The following is a 21,585-nucleotide window of genomic DNA, read 5'->3' on the forward strand; positions in this document are numbered from 1 at the left end:
ACTCCGCGGCCCTGCAGAAGACCCCACACCCACCTGGAAAACTCCGTTCTTTGTATCTGGAGGGAGTCTGTGTCTTGATAGGATCTTAGGACCCACCAAGGCAGTTTTTCAGGTTTCCACGTGGTCTCTCCCCTCCTGGAAATAAGAATAAGCACTCAGAGGGACCCAAGGGGATCCCAACAGTCTTGAATAAGTTTTCCTTACCTTTAAAGCAAGTGTCAGAATCATTTTTTCTTCAAACATGAATTATTTCATTCATCCTCGTAAGGATTCAAAGAGGTAAGTAACCGTCTTCACTTTCACTGGGGAAGGAGGGAGGAGAGACTGTGCCCTCAGGCATGAGACACCAGCTGTTGCCACATCTGCAGTTTGTAGTTGGAGGTTCCCCCAAGTTCTCCTGGCTGCAGGTGGTCCCGTCAGCCCACCTGCTGGAATTTTAACTCGGCGAGATATTGCGCCCTTTGCGACACAAATCTGGATATTCTCCAGACGCCCCCAGCTCCCGCCCCGTAACTACCTGGGCAGTGGCGCGGGTAAGGCTCGAGCGGCCCGACGCCGTCTCCTAGCAACCGGGCAGTCGTCACATGACCTACTCACGTGGCCCCCCAGACCAGCTGGGGTTGGAGCGCTGGCAGCGGGCAGCGGGCAGCGGGCGGGGCGGGGCCGCCAAGTTTGTTTCCCCGGTTCGGAGACCAGGAGCCCCCGCGGTTGTGGCGCAGGTGCTGTCCGGCTGGGTCGCGATGGAGCTGCCAGCCGTGAACCTGAAGGTGGCGATGGGCGGGGCGGGGGTGGCGCGGGGCGGGTCTCCCGGAGCGTGTTGGGCGTTTGCGCTTTTAAAGTAGGATTTCAGAGGTGAGAGGACCGAGAATCTGGGGAAAGTGGAGTGGTAGGGAGAAAAAGAACGAACAGAGCCCAGGTGGAAGGAGGTGGGCGGATAGACCATACCAGGGAGACGGATCCAGAAGGCCAGCAGGAAAAACCGAGAGGGAGCTGGAGGAGGGAAGCGGCCGTCTCTTCCTGGAGTCAGACCGGTTCAGCTGGGAGCGCTGAGCCCTTGAGGCTCGCTTTGGCCTGCGCGCTCAGAACTTCTCTGGAGAAAGAGGAAGGCGTGGCGGGGAGGGACCCACGGAGAGCCCGAAGCTGGACTTGGAGGCAGGACACTTCCCCTCCACCGAGAGAAGGATAAAACTTTCACCTGGACCCCCAGCACTGCCCTTACCGCCTCTTTTGTTGGGAAGATCAAATTAAGGAAATCAGATGATCCCAGACAGATGGTTTTTCAGAGTTGATAGGTTCAACGTCTTTATTTCTTAAGCAACACAGACACCAATAGAATTTACTCAAAAGCAGAACCCCCCAACTTTGCACATTTAGGAAAACACTGTAGCTCGCTGGGGTGTCTTCATTTCCTGAGCTGTAAGAATGCCAAAGGCTCTTCTTCTTTTTCTCCCTGCCCTCCCCCAGCCCAGTGCTTCTTGGCTGGGTTTGCCACTGAGAGGCTGAAGCCTTTAGCTTTGGTCAGAAAGGTGTTAACCTTGGACCAGACCTGCCATTTGGGGCCTGGGTACAGTTTCCTTTGAGAGTGTATGCAGGAGTACCCTCTTACTCACCCTTAACAAAGCATTATGCACCCGTGGAGTCTGAAGTGATCTAAGAGATAGATGACTACAGAACAATAAATCATCCATATTTAGATTATTAGACACAGTCTGTGCTGTTACTTCACGTGGGCACAGTTCCTTAATATTGAATACTTGCTTCAGCAGACCTCTCCGAGGCTTCCAGTCAACCGCTGCAGGGGGACAGATGGCTGTGACAAGGGAATGGGCTTGGACTGAAGGTTTAGCAGGGAAGAAATTTACACGAGGGCAACTGAGGTTCCTTGGTATCAACATTCACTGTTCAGGTCGTGTGCGGTTAATGCTGACTATCTTTTCTCTGATTAGAGATTTGCCTAAAATAATTATTAAAGGGGAAGGAGGAAAGGGACAGAGGGGCAGGAACTGACAAGGGAGTGAGCCCTCATTCTTGGGGCGTCTGTGGTATTCCAGGTTATTTATTTAATCGCATCAACCTTCTGAGATTTTTGTAGTTGAGCCAACTTCAGCTCAGACCAGATAGGTAACTTGTCAAGGCCCCACAGAGATTAAGTGGCAGAGTCAGAATTTGAACCCATCAGGGTTAGACTTCAAAGCTGTGTCCTTTCCTGGCCACCATTAGTTAGGGCCGACTCCAGCTTTAACAGTTTATGCCTAGTGGGAGGGCTTAGTCTGTTTGTGGCCTTTTTTTTTTTTTTGGAGAAATTTTATGGGCTTCACAGGCCACACATGACCACAGATGTGAGCTCTGCTGGCTTTCAGTGCCCACAGTGAAACAGCTGGTCCTTTCTTTGACTTGGGAAATAAAACACCATATCTCCAAGGGTCTTAGCTGCTACTAGTCAGAGACAAGTAAGTGCTGAGAGGTCGCGAACAGCTAGGGTTGCCAGGTAACATTGAGGACATCCAGTTGAGTTTGAATTTCAGATCAACAATGAATAAATTTTTTAACCTAAGTATGAAAAGTGAAAGTGAAAGTCATTCAGTCGTGTCCAACTCTTTGTGACCCCAGGGACTGTACAATCCATGGAATTCTCCAGGCCAGAATACTGGAGTGGGTAGCCTTTCCCTTCTCCAGGGGATCTTCCCAACCCAGGGATTGAACCCAGGTGTCCCACACTGCAGGTGGATTCTTTCCCAGCTGAGCCACCAGGGAAGCCCCAGAATACTGGAGTGGGTAGCCTATCCATTCTTCAGCAGATCTTATATCCCAGGCAATATTTGGAACAGTCTAGAAAATTATTCATTATCTGAAATTAAAGATTAACTGGGGGTTCTGTTTTTGTTGTTGTCTTTTCTGGCCTCCCACAGGAGTCTAAGTGGGATATTCTGAGATCAGAGCTCCTTGGGAGCTCAGAAAATGCCCAGCCCCCCTGACCCTGCACTACCCATGCCCTCCTTTCACACATTCCTAGGTGCCTGCTTGTGCCCAGCCCACCCACAGTAGGCATTGGTGCCAGGTGAACAGAAGCAGCTACCCTGGGCCCTCTGGGTAGTTCCTAACCCAACGCCACACATGAGGCAAGTCCTGAGCTGAAGGAATGTCATTGTGAGAGTTTAGAAAGTTCTAGACTTGGGTTCATGAGGGCTTGTGAGAAAAGGCCCTTGGGAGAAGGGTGCAGGGGGGTAGTATAGCACGAGGGTTAAGGATTCCGGAACCTGACTGCACAATAGTCATGAGGACGGCCTTGTCTCGGGGCTTCCCGGGTGGTGCAATGGTAAAGAACCCACCTGCAATGCAGGAGACATGGGTTCAGTCCCTGGGTTGGGAAGATCCCCTGGAGTAGGAAATGGCAACCCACTCCAGTATTTCTTGCCTGGAGAATTCCATGGACAGAGGAACCTGGCAGATTACAGTCCATGGGGTCACAAAGAGTTGGACACGACTGAAGCAACTGGACATGTGCACAGCCATGTCCCGGAGGCTGACTACCTAGCAGGCAGTGTGTTGAATGTTTCACACACCCCTCCACTTCTCTATAGCCACACAACACCCCCATGGAGCATTATTGTCCCCACTTTAGAAGAGCAAGCGGCAGTTGCGAGAGCTCAGGTGATGGCCGGTATCGCATAGCTCTACGTCATGGAGCTGGGATCTGATCCACATACTTGTCTCCAGCAACCACACGGTCAACCACTGCCTGCCTCTGCCTCCCATCTCTAGCAGCCCTGACTACTGCCCCCTGGGCTCAGCCCTTGGGGATCCTTGGGAATCTTGCTGCCTCATTCAATAGGCCACTGAATGTTTGCACAAGACTAAGAAATATATTCTGGGTTCTTTGTTTATTTTTTGTTTTGGCCACACCACATGGCTAGTGCGATCTTAGTTCCTTGACCACGGATTGAACCTGCACCCTTGGCAGTAAAAGCACAGAGTCCTAACCACTGCCCCCCGAGGAAATTCCCAGGAAAAATATATTCTGTATATTAATCTGTATGGAGGGGGATTCCCTGGTGGTTCTGGGGTTTGGACTCCGTGGTTTCACAGCTTGGGGCCCAGGTACAATCCCTGGTCAGGGCACTAAGATCTTGCAAGCCATATGGTGTGGCCAAAGAAAAAAAACTAATTCTTTATAGTGACCTCAAGTCTGTTGAACACTTGGCTAGTCAGTCCCAGCCCCACTGCCATGGGCCCTCCAGTGACAAATGAAGGGTCTGAATCCTGGTCCGAGGACCCCTCGGTTTCCCCTTAGCCTTCCTTCCTCCAGGTCAAACATACTCATTTCCATCCACCCTTCCCTTGCTCTTCCAGATCCTAGCACTGTAGTACAGTGGGTAGAGCACAGGCTTTGGGGCCAATCAGCTCTCCGTCCAAGGCCAGGCTTTGCTGCTTACCAGCTGTGTGACCTGAAGCAAGTTTCTTAACCTCTCTGAATATCAGTTTCCTCACCATAAAAAGAGCATAAAAATAAACCCTACCTTCTAGGATGATAAGAGGAGGATCCAGTGGTCAAGAAGGTGATGTAGCTTCACAGTTTTGTTGTTTTTTTCTTTTAATCTTCATGTGTTTATTTATTTTTGGCTGTACTGTGCAGGTTGCTGTGCAGGTTTTCTCTAGTTGCAATGAGCGGGGCCCAGTCTCTAGTTGCGGAGCATGGGCTTCTCATGGCAGTGGCTTCTCTTGTTGCAGAGCACGGGCTCTAGGGTACACGGGCTTCAGTAGTTGCAGCACATGGGCTCAGTAGTTGAGGCCCATGAGTTCGGTTGCCCTGCAGCATGTGGGATCTTCCCGGATCAAGGATTGACCCAGTGTCTCCTAATCAGCAGGTGGATTCTTTACCACTGAGCCACCGGGGAAGCCCGCATCACATTTTTATTAGCAGAAAAAGTCAGACCCAAGAGACTGATTCTGCAGTTTGCATCTGGGCTCTTTGTCATACATAACTGTTTTGGCCAGTGAATCTCTCACAGCCTCAGTGTCTTCATAAGTGAAACATAAGGGTTAAAACTCTACCCCAGACAGTCACAAGGATGACATGGGCCAAGTGTTCAGGGCCGTGTAGATACGTGGCAGGCACGTCTGCCTCAGTAGCAGGGGTTGCTGTAGGCGACGTGGTTTCAGGATGACTGTCCTCAGAGGCTGTGGTTTTTCTTCAGTCACTCAGTCGTGTCCGACTCTTTGTGACCCCGTGGACTGTAACCCACCAGGCTCCTCTCTCCATGGGATTCTCCGGGCAAGAATACTAGAGCGGGTTGCCACTTCCTTCTGCAGGGGATCTTCCTGACCCAGGGATCCAATTCGCATCTCCTGCATTGGCAGGCAGATTCTTTACCACTGAGCCCCCAGGGAGGTGCTCACAGTTATTTCGTGGAAACATCCAGTGACTGTCAGATGCCTGTCTCTTTCTGGTTGAGGTGCCCCTGTGGGACACCAGGGTGATAGATGCTGCCTCCATGTCACCGGGGAGGAACCCAGGGCTCCAACTAAGGAGGTGGCCCCTGGGCCAGAACTCATGTCTCCCACCCCCAGTCCAGCATCTTACAATCCCCTGCTGCCATGGCCAGTCTCTCTCTCCCCTGGTCTTCTGATGCATCGAACGCTGGCTGGGAAAAGGCCAGGCACTATATGAAGAGTCTAGGAACTCAAGTCTCTCTCCTCTTGCTCAGCCGGGAGCAGTCAGGCTGCCAGGGCACATGCTAAGGCCCCTCTCTCTCCCATCTCTGTGGCCGTACCTGAGACTCCCCAATATTCTCTTGGTGACCAGAAACCTCCCCCAGAGCCAGCAGACAGTTCTTTTGTGCTGAGACAAGGGCTGTGGGAGAGGGCAGGGCTGGTTTGGCTAGGTTTCTTTTTCTTTTTCAATTTCTATTGAAATGTGTTGTTTAATCAGTAAGTCATGTCTCTTTGTGACCCCATGGACTGCAGCACGCCAGGCTCCCATGTCCTTCGCTGTCTCCTGGAATTTGCTAAGATTCATGCGCATTGAGTCGGTGATGCTCTTTAGCTATCTCATCCTCTGCCACCCTCTTCTCCTTTTGCCTTCAGTCTTTCCCAGCATCAGGTCCTTTTCCAATGAGTCGGCTCTTCACTTGGCCAAAGTGTTGTAGCTTCAGCATCAGTCCTCCCAATGAATATTCAGGGTTGATTTCCTTTAGAATTGACTGGTATGATCTGCTTGCAGTCCAAGGGACTCTGAAGAGTCTTCTCCAACACCACAGTTCAAAAGCCTCCTCAATTCTTCAGCACTCAGCCTTCTTTGTGGTCCAACTCTCACATCCGTACATGACTACTAGAAAAACCACAGCTCTGACTATACGGACCTTTGGTGGCAAAATGACGTCTTTGCTTTTTAATACACTGTCTAGGTTAGTCATAGTTTTCCTTCCAAGGAACAAGCGTCTTTTAGTTTCATGGCTGCAGTCATTGAAGTATAGTTGATTTCCAATGTTGTGTTAGTGTCAGGTATACAGCAGAGTGAGTCAGTTAAACATATACCTGTATTCACTCTTTTTTAGATTCTTGGCTGGGTTTTTTGTTGGAGCTTTCCTGCACATCCGACCCCTCTGGGCCCGAGTAGGTGTGCCCTCCCATTACAAAGATGGGGAAACTGGCCGAGGAAGCTTAGTCTTCATGGGCTTCTTTTCCCATGGCTGAAGAGACATGCTCCACTGGTGCTAAGTTTCCTAAATATTGGGCAAACAAAAGTGATGTCGCACCGAGGGGAGATGTGTCTGCTAAAGGCCCGCAGGATTTCCAGGTCATACTGTTTTCTTCCCCAAAGAGAGGGCCTAGCTTGGGGGCTTAGCCAGGTGCTCACTCCATATTACAGGCTTTTCCGGCTCCAGGAAGTACTTTATCCCACAGGTTATAGAGTGGTTTCCTCACAGGCTTTCCTGCGTGTCACTGTCTTTCCTTTTCTGGGCTCTGTAGGCCAGGCCTGGAAAATCCCATGGACAGAGGAGCCTGGTAGGCTGCAGTCCGTGGGGTCGCTAAGAGTCGGACACGACTGAGCGACTTCACTTTCACTTTTCCTTTCATCCTTTGGAGAAGGAAATGGCAACCCACTCCAGTGTTCTTGCCTGGAGAATCCCAGGGATGGGGGAGCCTGGTGGGCTGCCGTCTATGGGGTCGCATAGAGTCGGACACGACTGAAGTGACTTAGCAGCAGCAGCAGCAGGCCAGGAGCGTCCCTTTATTAACGACCTGCTGTGTGCATAGTCTAGAGGTGGGAACCAGAGCATTTGGGAATGAAGACTGTTTCTGAAATAGAAGTTGAGGGAGGGAAGGACTCAGTGTTGATGTTGGGGAGGGGAGAAGTGCTATGACTGTGACTCCTTCCTTGGTGTCTTGTCTTAGTTAAAAGCCCAACACCAGGACCACCTCCTGGCTAGCCGCGTGTGGCAGGTCCCTTCCCCTCTGTGGGCAGGACTTCCTGTCAGAGGGGACGGTGTTTTGCTCTCAAGATAAAGATCATATTTCTCTCCCACACCTCCCAGGCTCAGCCCTGCCCCCCACCCCCACCCCAGCTTCCTGTCCCTCCTCTACTCTCCTCTTCCACTCTAGCCACATGGGCCGCTTTTCAGTCTCCAGAAGGTTCCATGCTCCCTCCCATCACAAAGCCTTTGCAGGAGCTGTCCCTTCAGCTGGAAATGCTCTTCTTTCCCCCTCTATCCCTGGTTAACTCCTTGCTTACCCGCTTCAATCCCCTGAAACAACATCCTTCAGAGAGGCCTCTGGTGCTCCCCTCCTCTGGTACGGAATGAGGGTCCTTTTCTTCGCTGTTACTTCCTTCTCAACAGACTGTCTCTTCGGACCCCACACTCCTAAGGTAATTGTTTGGTTAGCAGGTGTTCCCCCCACCCCACCCAGACTGTCAGTTCTGGAAGGGCAGCCTAGGACTGCATCTGCCCAACTTACCTTTGAATCTGCAGGGTGGAGGCCAAGCAGATGTCAGCAATGCCAACTTAACCTATAAATGATTAAGTAACTTGGCACTGTTTGATCACTACTCTTCAGTCCCTGTAGCATCCTGGATGGCTCAAGTGGTAAAGAATCCACCTGCAATGCAGGAGTCATAGGAGGCATGGGTTTGATCCCAGGGTTGGGAAGACCCCCTGGTGGGGTACATGATAACCCACTCTAGTTTTCTTGCCTAGACAATCCCATGGACAGAGGAGCCTGGTGGGCTACAGTTCATGGGATCTCAAAGAGTTGGACATGACTGACCACGCATGCACTCGCTCTTCTGTGTGCTTAGTCAGTGAGGTCCAACTCTTTGCAACCACATGGACTGTAGCCCACCAGGTTTCTCTGTCAGTGAGATTCTCCAGGCAAGAATAATGGAGTGGGTTGCCATGCTCTCCTCCAGGGGACTGTCCCAACCCAGGGATGGAACCCAGGTCTCCCGCATTGCAGGCAGATTCTTTACCATCTGAACCACAAGGGAAGCCCAAGAATACTGGAGTGGGTATAGTTCAGTTGAGTTGCTCAGTCATGTCCAACTCTGTGTGACGCCATGGACTGCAGCACGCCAGGCTTTCCTGTCTATCACCAACTCCCAGAGCTTGCTCAAACTCATGTATATTGAGTCACTGATGCCATCCAACCATCTCATCCTCTGTCATCCCCTTCTCCTCCTGCCCTCAATCTTTCCCAGCATCAGGGTCTTCTCTAATGAGTCAGCTCTTCGCATCAGATGGCCAAAGTATTGGAGCTTCAGCTTGGGCTTCCCTAGTCACTCAGCTGGTAAAGAATCTGCCTGCAATGCGGGAGACCTGAGTTCCATCCCTGGGTTGGGAAGATCACCTGGAGAAGGGAATGGCTACCCACTCCAGTATTTTGGCCTGGAGAATTCCATGGATTGTATAGTCCATGGGGTCACAGAGAGTTGAAAACGATTGAGCAACTTTCACTTTCTTTCAGCTTCAGCACCAATCCTTCCAATGAATATTCAGGACTGATTTCTTTTAGGATTGACTGGTTTGATCTCCTTGCAGTCCAAGGGACTCTCGAGAGTCTTTTCCAATGCCACAATTCAAAAGCATCAGTTCTTTGGCGCTCAACTTTCTTTATGGTGCAACTCTGACATCCATACATGACTACCGGAGAAGCCATAGCTTTGACTATACTGACCTTTGTCCAAAAAAGTAACGTCTCTACTTTTTTACATGCTGTCTAGGTTTGTCATAGATTTTCTTCCAAGGAGCAAGTGTCTTTTAATTTCATGGCTGCAGTCACCATCTGCAGTGATTTTGGAGCCCAGGAAAATAAAGTCTGTCACTGTTTCCATTGTTTCCCCATCTATTTGCTATGAAGTGATGGGACTGGATGCTATGATCTTTGTTTTTTGGATGTTGAGTTTTAAGCCAGATTTTTCACTCTCCTCTTTCACCTTAATTGCTTTCTGCCATAAGGGTGGTGTCATCTGTATATCTGAGATTATTGATATTTCTTTCTGCATTCTTGATTCCAGCTTGTTCTTCATCCAGCCCGGCATTTTGAATGATGTACTCTGCATGTAAGTTAAATAAGCAGGGTGATGATTTACAACCTGGACATACTCCTTTTTCAATTTGGAACCAGTAAATTGCTCCATGTCCGATTCTAACTGTTGCTTCTTGATCTGCATACAGATTTCTCAGGAGGCAGATAAGGTTGTATGGTATGCCCATCTTTAAGAATTTTCCAGTTTGTTGTGATCCACATAGTCAAAGGCTTTAGTGTAGTCAGTGAAGCAGAAGTAGATGTTTTTCTGGAATTCTCTTGCTTTTTCTATGATCCAGCAGATGTTGGCAACTTGATCTCTGGTTCCTCTCCCTTTTCCAAATCCATTCTGAACATCTGGAAGTTCTCAGTTCACATACTGTTGAAGCCTGGCTTGGAGAATTTTGAGCATTACTTTGCTAGTGTGTGAGAGGAGTGCAATTGTGCGGTAGTTTGAGCATTCTTTGGCATTGCCTTTCTTTGGGATTGGAATGAAAACTGGCCTTTTCCAGTCCTGTGCCCATTGCTGAGTTTTCCACATTTGCTGGCATATTGAGTACAGCACTTTCACAGCATCATCTTTCAGGATTTTAAATAGCTCAACTGGAATTCCATCACCTCTACTAGCTTTGTTTATAGTGATGCTTCCTAAGTCCTACTTGACTGCGCACTCCAGGATGTCTGGCTCTCGGTGAGTGGTCACACCATCGTGGTTTTCTGGGTCATTATGATCTTTTTTATGTAATTATTCTGTGTATTCTTGCACCTCTTCTTAATATCTTCTGCTTCTGTTAGATCCATACCATTTCTGTCTTTTATTATGCTTATTTTTGCATGAAATGTTTCCTTGGTATCTCTAGTTTTCTTGAAGAGATCTCTAGTCTTTCCCATTCTATTGTATTCCTCTGTTTTCTACACTGGAGTGGGTATCCTAACCCTTTTCCAAGAGATATTCCCAACCCAGGAATCGAACCGGCGTCTCCTGCATTGCAGGCAGATTCTTTACCAACTGAACTACCAGGGAAGTCCACTCACTCCTCAGTCCCTGGGAAAAACCTCAGAAGAGTAGTTCTACTGGGCTTTGGTTTCCGCATCTTTTTAATAGGAGGGCACATCCAGTCAGTCCCTGGGTGGAACAACACCTGGCTAAGTCGGGATTGAATCCGTAGATTACTTACTGTTGAGCCTTGGTTTTCTCAACTGTAAAACTGGGGAAATGTTGCTTCAGAGGATTGTAAGGATAAAACACATTCACAGGCAGAAAAATCTTATCTTGGTGCCTGACACATAGGAAGCACTCATTAATAAAGGTAGGTGGCGACCAAGATTCCTTCCAGAGCTAGCCTTCTGTCATATTGTTCTTGTTCGGTTGCTCAGTTGTGTCCAACTCTTTGCAACCCCATGGACTGCAGCACGCCAGGTTTCCCTGTCCTTCACTAACTCCTGGAGTTTGTCCATTAAGTTGGTGATGCCATCCAACCATCTCACCCTTTGTCTTCTCCTCCTGCCTTCAATATTTCCCAGCATCAGGGTCTTTTCTAAGGAGCTCTTCACATCATGTGGCCAAAGTATTGGAGCTTCAGCTTCAGCATCAATCCTTCCAGTAAATATTCAGGATTGATTTCCTTTAAGATTGACTGATTTTATCTCCTTGCAGTTCAGGGGACCCTCAAGAGTCTTCTCCAACACCACAGTTCAAAAGCATCAATTCTTCAGCATTCAACCTTATTTATGGTCCAACTCTCAGTCATGTAGGCTTAGCTTTTTCGGTGTTTTGAGACCTCTGTAAAGTCAGGTGTGTTGGTCCTTAAAGAGCCGTTCTCCTAGTCCTCTGTAGCTGGAAGAGGAGTTCTTTAGGGGTTGGGGACCACAATCTGGACTTGGTTCACTTCACTGAACACTGGGGGCGAAATGGGGTATCCTGGCCATCTGCCCCAGATGCCATCTGCCCCCCACCCTTGTGGAAAACATCCATGTCTGTCCAAGCCCAAAGAGTTTCTCTCTCTAGCACAAAGGTTAAGAGTCCTAGTTTTGGAGTCAGACTTGCCATTTAATTACAATTTTGCCATCAGTGGAGTCATAATCAACTTAATTTACCTCTGAACCTAGTTTTCTTGACTGTAAAATGGGAATGATTCTAGTATCTGCATCAGAGGCCCAGAGAAGGTCATATGAGACATTGGGCCCAGGGCCTGGCACTTTGCAGATGTGCAATAAATAATAACTTTTTTTTTTGGCTGTACTGGGTCTTCATTGCCGCGTGCAGGCTTTCTCTATTTGCGGTGAGCTGGCGATACCCTCCAGTTGCCACATTCAGCTTCTTGTAGCCGTGGCTTCTCTTGTTGCACAGTCTCGAGGTGTGCAGGCTCAGTAGTTGTAGCACACAGCACCTAGTTGCCCCGTGGCATGTGGGATCTTCCCAGACCAGGGATCGAACCCGTGTCCACTACATTGGCAGGTGGATTCTTAACCACTGGACTGCCAAGGAAGTCCAATAGTAATTCTTCTAGAAATGCAGCCACCCCCCATCCCCCTGAGCACAAGACCAGAAACCTGGGCCTTTCACTGCAGTCCTTGCTGTGTCCACCCTAGCTCTCTGGGCCCAGCATGCCACCGCTGCCTCGGGCTCTTGGCATCCTGGAACCATTGGTGCCTGGAGCAAACTCCCTTAAAGGTCCTCGTCCACCACTGGACCCTACTCCTGCTGTCTCGCCACCACCCCTGACTTCAACCCTATCCCGGCCCTACCCCTCCTCAGGGCTCTGGGTGTTGTGTCCTTGCCTATGCTTCTGGGAGTCCACCCTGGAACACCCCGCTCTCCCTCCCCTGTGCCTGGTTGGTCCCCAAGTCCCCTTCAGCACCAGCTCCGAGTTCCCTGCCTCTCCCCGCTGCCTTCCCCATAGCATCCATCTGCTCCTTCCTTCCTTCTTTTTCTTTTTAAAAAATATTTATTTGGGACTTCCCTGGCGGTCCAGTGGTTTAAGAATCCACCTGGCAATGCAAGGGATGTGTGTTTGATCCCTGATCCAGGAACTAAGACCTCACATGCCAAGAGAGCCACTAAACCCTCGCGCCACAAGTAGAGAGCCTGCATAACGCAATGAAGATCCCACATGCTGCAGACCCAACATAGCTAAACAAACAAATGAATAAATATTTACTAACAGAGATCGTTAGTTGCAGCAAATGGGATCTAGTTCCCCCCATCAGGGATCAAACCCCGGACCCCCTGCTTTGGGAGCACAGAGTTTTAGCCACTGGACCATCAGGAAAGTCTAATACTATCTTCTTTACTTGCTTTGCAATCAGGACTCTCTTGATTTCCAGGAATAGAGACCAGTTCCAGTAAAGAGGGCTGTCTCTGAAGAACATACGTGGCAATAAAAAGGGTGGGACAGTGCATGGACTCTTAGTATAAATCCTAACATGTTACCTTTCTGCAGAAAAGCTCCTTGTGACTTCCTGCAGCGCCCTTGAGATGAAGTCCATGCTCCTTGCCGAGGTCCTCCGGGCCCACCTTTCCCCTCTGGTCTCCTGCCCCCGGGCTGCTCTCCCATTCCTTGGATGCACTGGGCATCTGCTCAGCCCCACATGGCACCCCAGCTCCAGTGTACTGAAATCAGCCTCATTTGAGCCCTTCCCTGCCATCGAGGCCTCCTCTGGTTTCAGAGCAGATTCCCAGGTTCCCCAAAGGATTCTCAAGCTTTGGAAGCAGGAAGGGGTGTGGGTGTAAGCTGCCCTGGGGGACTGGGGAGGGGTGACCTGGCAGAGTCCTCTGGCCTGACCTGTGCTCTTCCTCCTTCTCTGCCACTGTTGGGGGCCACTCTCCTGCTGGTGTTTGGGCAGACATTGCTGAAGCCCTCTTAGGTCCTAGGCAGGGGCTTCTGGTGTTTTTTGATTCCAGAAGCTTTCCTGCCCACTCATCCTACCACCATGGTGGCCACAGTCACAGTTCTCTTCTTTACCCAACCCCCCTTTTTTTTTTTGCCACAGGCGATCCTCCTGGTTCACTGGCTGCTGACGACCTGGTGAGTGACTGTGGGTGTCCAGTTCTGTGTCCCCCTGGTCTCCCGAGATCTGGGTCCACATGTCTGGGGTCTTGTCCACGTGTATCCTGGGTCCTGTCCACATGTCTTTCTGGGGCCTTGTCCATGTCTCCTGGCGCATTCCAAGACTAAATAGCTCATCTGTCAAGATCATCATCCGCAAGCTCCTGTGTCCCAAGGTTGTTGGAGGGGCAGGTGGTACCCAGAGGCCTTTGCCATCACTGACCCTAGGAGCTTCTAGCCCTCATCCTCAGGAAGATAGCAGCCCGGGGGGCAGTACTGACAGCTCAGACCTTCCTCCAGATACTGCCCAAGCCCTTTGGGACTTAACATCCCTCTGGTTCCTCACCCAGGGCCTTTGCATCTGGGGCTGTGAGGTGCTGAAGCCTAGGGGTTGGCCTCTCATACCTTTCTGGGATGGATGTCTGGTGGAGCTCTGTGTGTCTGTGACCTTGGATGAGCCACTCAACCCCCCTGAGTCATTTTCTCACCTATAATGTAAGAGAATTACTGACCCTCCCACTTATCCTATTAAGTCATCTGAAGGTGAAAACATGATTTCTGAAACCATAATAATTGCTGACCTTTATTGAGGGTGCCTTCTGGAGGGCTTTCCTGGTGGCTCAGAGGTTAAAGCGTCTGCCTCCAATGCGGAAGACCCAGGTTCTATCCCTGGGTCAGGAAGATCCCCTGGAGAAGGAAATGGTAACCCACTCCAGTATTCTTGCCTGGAGAATCCCATGGACGGAGAAGCCTGGTAGGCTACAGTCCATGGGGTCGCAAAGAGTCGGACACGATTGAGCGACTTCACTTCACTTCTGGAGGTTAACTCAGCAGCTCAGCAAGTAGACACGTGATGAATATCTGAGACACCCTGAGTACAAGGGTGAGGTCACTCACTCAGGGGTGAACCCTCACTCTCATTTCATACCCCCTGCCCAGAGACAGCAGACTTGGGATTTAGACTGACCCTGGTCATGTTCTTAGCCCTGCCATGTTCCAGCCGGGTCACCTTGATCAAGTGACTCCACTTCTCAGTACCTTGGTTTCCATCTGTAAATGGGTGCAAGGGTACACGGCTCTCAGGAGCTGTGAGGGAGAAGCATGGGCTTGCTCTGCTCACCAGACACTGCCCAGGCCTGCACAAGGGAGGCCCGCCCGGGGACCGCAGGGTGATTTTCATCATTATCTTCTGCTTTATCTGTTGAGTTTCTGGGGAGATTTTTCTGCCCGACCAAGACTGGAAACCATTGAGCTCACATATGCATTTTGCAGACGTGGAAGTGCAGTGCACGTGTTCATGGGTATGAATAACGGGAGCAGTGATCATCATGGTTAATGGCCTTTGGGAGCAGGGTGAAAATCCAGATTTCTCAGGCACACTCCCCAAGACTCTGAGTTAATGAGTCCAGGCTGGGCCCCCAGCACTTGCTTTCTCAAAACCAAAAAAAGATGACTAATTCCAAGTAAGCCCCACCGTGCTCTGCACTTAGCTGCTTTGCACATGTTTACCATATGGTACACATCAGGGAATGTCATTTACATTTATGAAGCACCCCACTGTGTGCTTGGGCCGTCCAGGTGGGTAAGAGCATGGCCTCTTGAGCCAGACTGCCTGGGCTTAAATCCCAGCTCTGCCACTTAGCAGCTGTGTGACCTTGGGCAAGTTCCTTGACCTCTCTGGGCCTCAGTCTCCGCATCTGTAAAATGAAGATGACCTTAGTGCCTCTTTACAAAGGTTGTTAACGCATATGCACATAAATGAACCCATTTAAAGCACTTGTAACTGTGCCAGATACTAGTAAGGGCTCTGGGTTAACTATTCTTTTCTGTGAATTGACAAACAGTTTAGTTAGTAGCGATGCCCTACAAAATAAAAGAGTGGGCATTGAGTTAGAAGATGGTCCTTTCAATGGGGCAGTCAGGGAAGGAGTCTCAGAGTTAACATATGAGCTGAGGCTAAAATGACAAGAAGGGACCAAGTGTTCAGGTAGAGGGAACAGCAAGGCAATGGATGGGAGGTATAGGCTGGGCTGTGTCATCAGACCCCACAGGGCCCTGTAGACCTGATCAAGAGTCTGAATTTTATTCCAAGAAAGTATTGGAGGATTTTTAGCAGAGAAATGACATCCCCTGATTTACCTTACTGGTTGCTGTTTATGGAGGAGTTAATAAGTGTCGCTGCTGCTGCTAAGTCACTTCAGTCGTGTCCGACTCTGTGTGACCCCATAGACGGAAGCCCACCAGGCTCCCCCGTCCCTGGGATTCTCCAGGCAAGAACACTGGAGTGGGTTGCCGTTTCCTTCTCCAATGTGTGAAAGTGAAAAGTGAAAGTGAAGTCGCTCAGTCGTGTCTGACCCTTAGCGACCCCACAGACTGCAGCCTACCAGGCTGCTCCATCCATGGGATTTTCCAGGCAAGAGTACTGGAGTGGCTTGCCATTGTCTTCTCCGAATAAGTGTTGCTAGTGGTTAAGAATTTGCCTGCCAAGAGGTAAGAGACACAGGTTCGATCCCTGGGTCTAGAAGATGCCCTGGAGGAGGGCATGGCAACCCGCTCCACTATCCTTGCCTGGAGAATCCCATGGACAGAGGACCCTGGCAGGCTACAGTCCACGGGGTCGCAAAGAGTCAGAAACGACTAAAGTGACTTAGTATGCATCCAAGCACATGTGGAATGACCAGGGTGGGGAGGAGTGGAAGTTAGGGGAACAATGGGGAGAGGCTACAGCGAAATGATCAATCCCAGTAGGAGAGGATGGTGGTTTGGACCTGGAGGGATATGGCCAGATTCTGGATCCATTTGGGAAGCAGAGCCAATGGGATGTGCTGACATTTTTGGCGCATGGGTGGGAAGTAGGGGAATGGAGAGGGGAACAAGGCCGAACTGTGCCCTCTACTCATGGGGGCCCTGAGACCTGGGGCCCCAGGAGGTGACCTGTGGGAGGGGTGGGCACCTAGGGGACACCTCTTGACTCAGGCGCTTCCTCCCGCAGGGGCTGCATCGTGTTCCAGGGCCCCTATGCCTGGACCAACTTCCCCATCCTGGCCTTGGGTGTGTGGGCCATGGCACAGCGGGACTCTGTTGATGCCATAAGTATGGTGAGCTGGGGGAGCAGCCAGGCAACCGGCTTCAGGGTGGTTGTGGGCCCAGATCCATCTTCCCTTTCACCTTTCCTGTCTTCTCTGCCTTCTTTTTTCCCCATTTTCCATTTTCTAGAGTCCAGGCTTCCAGCCCACATGTATCTTCAGTAGCCTGGCCTGCTGCTCTGCCTGCCTGGCTCAGAGAGTCTCCTCATTTTTTCCCCCAAAAGGAGCATGGGATGGACTCCCACCAGTACCCCACGAGATTGGCCGTTCCTGGAGGGCAGTAGGGCATATGCCAGTAACCCCCCTTGAGGACCCCCCTAATAGGTCCCCCCATGAAGAGGGAGCTCCACTACTTTGTGAGGTCAGAGTGGACACGGTCTGGCTAAATTGTCCTACTGGGAGCCCCCAGACACCCGCTCAGACCCCATGGCTGTGAGCGCCAGCACCGGCCTCTCAGGATGGTTAGAGATGGATTTCTTCAGTGGTGGAGATGGAACCAGTGAATTCCAAGGGACCTTGTGTCTTAGAGGTTCTGAGCCCACGTCTTGTGCCTCATCATGGCCTCAAGGATGAGAAGAGTTGGGGGAGAGGGCTCTGTCAGAGCCGGCAGGCTGGGTCCAGATAGGGACCCCATCACTGCTCTCAGCCCCACGGTCCCCAGTCGGGCATCTAGTCTGCAGAGTCCCACCTGCTGCCTTGGTCTGTCTTTCAGCAAACTCCGAGGACACAGCAGGGCACAAATGGAGCTTCTAGTCTCGTATATATGGTGGGGGGATGGGGTGACAGGGCGGCAGCGTGCTCATCAACCCTAATGACACCGTGGTCACCCCTCGGCCCTGTGCCTGGCTGTCTTGCAGTTTCTGGGTGGCTTGGTGGCTACCATCTTCCTGGACATGATCTACATTGGCATCTTCTACCCGAGGTCCAGCCTCTCAGACACAGTGCGCTTCAGCGCGGGCATGGCCATCCTCAACCTGATCCTCAAGCCGATCTCCTGCTTCTTCGTCTACCACATGTACCGGGAGCGTGGGGGTGAGCTCCTGGTCCACGTTGGTGAGGCCACCACCTCCAGCCAGCTCCCCAATTCCCCTCCCACCAGCCCAGGTGCTGGCACTGCTGTCTCCTCCCCTCTCCTCAGTCTCTGCCTTGCCCGCCCCCCAGCCCCTGCCCTAGGGAGCCAACCTTGCCCTCAGAGACAGGGATTCAAGGTGCAGGGTGGGGCCTGCTGTGGGCTCTGGGCACCAGGCTGAAAGGTGTGCAAGTTTCTGGTCTCCTAGAGGAACCCAGGGGTCCCCCGGCCATCCCTGCCTGGTATGACCATTCCCTGGCACCAGGCTATGGTGCCATGTCCTTCTCTCAGCTCAAACATGGATCTGACTGGGGGCCTGATCCAGGACCCCAGGCAGCTCTGGGCAGCCTGCAGCCCGAGGCCCATAGGCACCTGCAGGGCCAGCTTCCCCTCTCAGCTCCCTCTAGCCCCATCGCTGGAACCCCCTTTCCTGCCACCTATGGGGTCTGGGTGACCAGGGGAGAGGCAGTGCTGGCCTGGGTCCTGGGAGCCCTGGCCAAAGCCAGTCCTGAGCTGCACATGCCTTTCCTTAGCCCGGCCCCACCTGCCCCCTCCCACAGCCTCTCTGAGCTGGACCCCTGCTTGTTGCAGCCCTTCCCCAGCCCCCTGTGACACCCATTCTCATGTCCTTTCTCTCTGAGAGAAGTGGGGAGAGGTGTGGTCTTCTGCCTTTCACTCTTGAGAAGAGTGGCCTGAGACCTGCTAGGGAAGCAGCTGGGTTGAGAACGGGAATGGCCCCGGGCCGCCCACCCTTGGCAAACCGCCAGGCTGCCCGGACCTGCCCTGGGGTAAGGAGGAGCCAGCGTCGTCCCTCCATTAGACAGACGAGGAGACAGAGGCCTGGGGTGCTGGGGTCTTGTTCAGGAGCACAGGACAGATGTGGGGAGTGAGGATGGGAGTGAGGGGTATGGCACCCAGAAGCCAACAGCCTGCCTGGCACCATCTGGGCTCTGCAGCTGCGCCAGCCTGGGGGGCCTTCTGGGTGCTGTACAACGATGTCCACTGTCTGGGAGAGGAGCTGGAGGGGAGCCCATGGGTGCAGGGCTGGGCATCCCTCAGCCGGATTCCTGAGCACGCGCTCCCAGGGAAGCACTGAGGCACAGTGGCTGAGAGCCCTGTCTTTGGGGTCGTGCTGCAGAGGTTTGAATCCTCGTGTCCTCTGCTTCAAGCTTTATAATCTCAAGCAAGTCGGTCTATCTTTTTAACACTCGGTTTCCTCATCTGTAAAGTAGGGACAAAAAATATACCCTGCTCTATCAGGTTACAGGAGGATTGAATAAATGACACATGCTAAAGGCTCAGTGCCTGAGGCTGCTGCCACTGTCTGTCCTGGGTGCCTGGATGCCCAGCTCTGGCTTTTCTCGTTGGGGTGGAATGGGTGGTGGGGAGTGGGGGGACCTTGGTTTGGCCTCGTGGAATGTCCTAAGTCCTCACCCTTCATTTTTTTCTTTCCCTCCAACCCCCCAGGTTCCCTTGGGCCCTCAGAGGAGCGCAGTTCCTACCAGCCAATCGACTCCTCAGAGGTGCCTGCCGACCCAGAGAGCAAGGCCCACGTGACCCGAGGATACTAAAGCCCAGCCCAGGGTTCCATTCTGACAAACTGTGGAGCCGGCAGAAAGGCGGCCTCATCACCTTCTTTGTGCCTTGGACGTCATCCTAGGGGTGCTCCTGACCGCCCCCCGCTTTCTCAGAACTAACTTGTGTCCTCCAGTTCCCTATCTTAGGGATTGCCTGAGTCGGTGCCCTAAGAGGCCCAGAGCCCCTGTGCACACCTGTCCCCAGTTCCTCAAGCCCTCTCCTCCCTTCCGGGTAGCCCATGGGTCCCAGGCTGGGAACTCTGGTTGCTTTTGTCCCCTCCACCCTTAGCTGCTCCTTGCAGGCTCCAGGCCGAGCCATGTCCGAGCCTGGCAGGATCAGGCCTCTAGGGGCCAGTGGTGCCCCCCACCTCGGCCTCTCCTGAGGTTGGCCATGCCCTCCCGTAGGAGCTCTGAGAGCCTCGGGTCCTGCTCACTGCCAGGAGCACAGGGGTGAGGACCCTTGGCTTCTCGCTACCTGGTCACTTGGTGCCTGGGGACCCTAGGGTTGGAGGCAGGAGGGGTCTGCAGCCCCTCAGACCCCCATCAACCTCCAGCTGCAGGCCACAGCATTAAAGTTCAGGGAATTCTGCAGTCAAGTGTGTTTTGAGCCGTGTTTCCTCTCCTGTCAGAGCTGGGGCCTGGACTTGCCATTCCCAGGAAGATTGTGAATCTCCAGGGTGCCAGGGCTTAGGTGTTTATTTTCTTGTGACAGGAGGAAATGGGGGCTTGTGACCAGCTGGGCCTGCCAGGTTCTCAGCTCTGGCCTAGCCAAGGCCCCAGGAGAGGAGGGCACTGTCCAGTGTGTCAAATAGGCATCCATGTCTCTGAATTAAGTGACAGGTATTGGTTTGAATCCTGCTCTGCCACTGACTCTGTGCCCTTGGGCATCTCAACGTTTGGACCCCATGTCTGCTGGAAGAGGGCTAATAACCTGCCCAGAGAGAAAGAGATGACGCAGGTGAAATGTACAGTGCCTGACCCTTGGGAGGGCTTCCTAAATGACAGCCAAGTTTTTGGTGGGGCTGCTCCCTAAGCCCATGCTGATGTTGGTCAATAGTCCAGGGGTGGCCTCCCCCTGGCAGACCTGGTATCTTGGACTCAGAGCAAACTGGGACAAGTGTCCAGAAGCTCCAGGGGTTTTGTGGCCAGGACACTACCCAACCCAAACTGGGATGGGTATTGACCACTGGGCCACAGGCATCTGGGCTTTGTCAGGCCATCCTGGCTTGCTAGTCCCTGGCACAAGAGAGGTCAAGGCTGGGTGCACAGCCCCCACCGCCCCATTCTTCCATATCCATCTATCCAAAGAGGCTGAGTGCCTGCCAGTCCTGGGCATGGGCTTGGGGCTACAGGGGTGAACTCAGGTCCTGCCCTCAGGGTAACAGACACCGGGAGTCCTCTGTCAAGAGGCCCAAGCCCTGAAAAAAGGAACATGGGCCTCTGAGGAAGGGACCCAGGAATGCTCTGGGGCCCAGGAATGCAGAGCAGCTGCAGCTGCAGAAAACCGGAAACAGTATCATAGTCAGATGAAGGCGGACAAATAAGCCGTGGTTCATTCATTCAAAGGAATACTGTTCAGCAGTTCAGATGAATAAACCAGACCTATTTCTATCAATGGTGTCCCCCCAGAGATCGGTTGCAGAATGGCACATGCAATATGAGAGCGTTAGTGTGAATTTTAAAAGCTCGTAGAAATACTTTGTATTGTTCATGGGTGTGTATCTGGTAAGACATAAAAGCGTTGACTAGAAGGACCTGTCTCAAGTTCATGATTGTGGCCTTGGGTGGGAGAGAGGTTCCAATTCTCTTCCCTCCTGCCTTTTTTTTTTTTTAATTTTGGCTGCACTGGATCTTCATTGTTGCACACAGATTTTCTCCAGTTGCAGAGTGGAGGTTACTCTCTAGTTGCCGTGCATGAGCTTCTCATTGCGGTGGCTTCTCTTAATTGCAGAGCACAGGCTCTAGGTACATGGGATTCAGTAGTTCTGAAGTGGTATACTAGGTACTCTACTTTCAGCGGTGCATGGGTTTAGTTGTGGCATGTGGAATCTTCTGGGACCAGGGGTCAAACCTGTGTCTCCTCCATTGGCAGGCGGATTCCTACCCACTGTACCACCAGGGAGGTCCCCAGTTCTCCTGTTCATACCAGTTCCTGGCACGTGGGCAGCTGGCAGTGTATGTGCTCCTTGAACATATCAGGAGGCCACCATGGCTGCAGATGAGGACAGGAAGGAGGAGTGAGGTCAGGGAGGTAGCAGGGGCCAGATGCACAGAGTCAGAAG

General features: G+C 51.8%; 1 protein-coding gene across 1 annotated transcript; it reads left to right on the forward strand.

Moving 5' to 3' along the window:
- The first annotated feature begins 584 nt into the window (after positions 1 to 584).
- On the forward strand, positions 585 to 19,894 carry AGTRAP (angiotensin II receptor associated protein). The gene is made up of 5 exons (XM_055419576.2): positions 585 to 767; positions 13,516 to 13,550; positions 16,564 to 16,669; positions 17,515 to 17,710; positions 19,194 to 19,894. The coding sequence occupies exons 1-5, from the start codon at positions 585 to 587 to the stop codon at positions 19,295 to 19,297; spliced, it is 624 nt and encodes a 207-aa protein (XP_055275551.2). The 3' UTR covers positions 19,298 to 19,894.
- Positions 19,895 to 21,585: the final 1,691 nt, after the last annotated feature.

Source organism: Moschus berezovskii, chromosome 17, assembly GCF_049115385.1.
Source record: "Moschus berezovskii isolate FMDL1 chromosome 17, NW_MosBer_1.0, whole genome shotgun sequence".
Taxonomy (NCBI): domain Eukaryota; kingdom Metazoa; phylum Chordata; class Mammalia; order Artiodactyla; family Moschidae; genus Moschus; species Moschus berezovskii.